Source organism: Petaurus breviceps, unplaced genomic scaffold (assembly GCF_028583685.1).
Source record: "Petaurus breviceps papuanus isolate PSGF00001 unplaced genomic scaffold, PetGlider_PUasm1.0 214, whole genome shotgun sequence".
In the NCBI taxonomy this organism is placed as follows: domain Eukaryota; kingdom Metazoa; phylum Chordata; class Mammalia; order Diprotodontia; family Petauridae; genus Petaurus; species Petaurus breviceps.
Window position 1 is genome coordinate 4,267,364 of NW_027185863.1, and position 911 is coordinate 4,268,274.

The 911-nt window shown below is 56.1% G+C and overlaps 1 protein-coding gene across 3 annotated transcripts in view; it reads right to left on the minus strand.

Moving 5' to 3' along the window:
- Positions 1–448, minus strand: part of UXS1 (UDP-glucuronate decarboxylase 1) — a 138,282-nt gene extending 137,834 nt beyond the window's left edge. For 2 of the 3 annotated variants that reach the window (XM_069093990.1, XM_069093988.1), the window contains exon 1: positions 204–443. In XM_069093990.1, coding sequence (XP_068950091.1) covers positions 204–300 — 97 coding nt within the window. In that variant the 5' untranslated portion in view covers positions 301–443. Of the gene's footprint in view, positions 1–203 lie in introns of all 3 variants that reach the window. The other variant, XM_069093991.1, reaches the window with a different exon arrangement.
- Between the last annotated feature and the right edge of the window lie 463 nt (positions 449–911).

Genomic DNA, 911 nt, shown 5'->3' on the forward strand with positions numbered 1-911 from the left:
CCGGGCCCGGGCTTGCGTGCTCGTCTTCGCTGGCCTCCGCTCTTCCCGTCCCGCCGCCCTCCCCCGGCCACACCCCCCCACCTGGGGTAATGAACGCTCCTTACTCCCCACCACCACTCAGAATGCAGTGTGTAGGCAACCACAGATCCAGGAGTGCCCGGCAATGAATGAATGGGGGCTCATCCCCACCAGCACACACTTACAGGCTACGTAGGCGACAAAGGCGATGACCACTAGCAGCTTCATCCTCCTCCGGTTGACGGTAGTCAGCAGGCGTAGCAGCGGCCCCTTGCTCACCATCCCTGGGAGCAGCGTGAGCCCAGGACCCTGCCGCGCGCGCGGGGACCCGCCTGCTGCACAATGCGCGCGGCAGGGCGGCAGCGGCCCGAGTAAGCTCCTCCCTCTGCCACCCAGCCTTGGAGTCTCCGCCCCTCAGTGCCAGAGGCTTCCTGCCGATCGACACTAATACGCAGGCGCAATTTCAGTTCCTCCCTCTCCTTTCCTCCCCGCCCCCAACCCGCAGGCGCAGGAACCACCTCTTTCCCCCGCCCCTCCGGTCATCAAAGAATGTTGGGAGCGGGTAAGGGTCCAACTTCAACTGGTGTACGCATGCGTAGAACTGTGCTTCTTGACCACGCCTTCTCATGTCTAGTCTTGTCTTTTTCACCAGAGCTGCGGGTTCTGTCTGGCAAGCTAACTTTTGGTTAATTTCAGGAAAGATGTACCCTGATGGAGCATTCATATTTGCTTTTTATACATGCCTAGCCCCTTATCTCTGCAGTTAATTTACTCATTTCCTTAAAGCGCTTTGAGAATGTTACAGGAAAGTTTTTTTTTTTTTATTATTTTTATGCTTTGTTTATGTTCCTCCTGCTTTCTAGCATAACAGCATCAACATGATAAACCTGAGC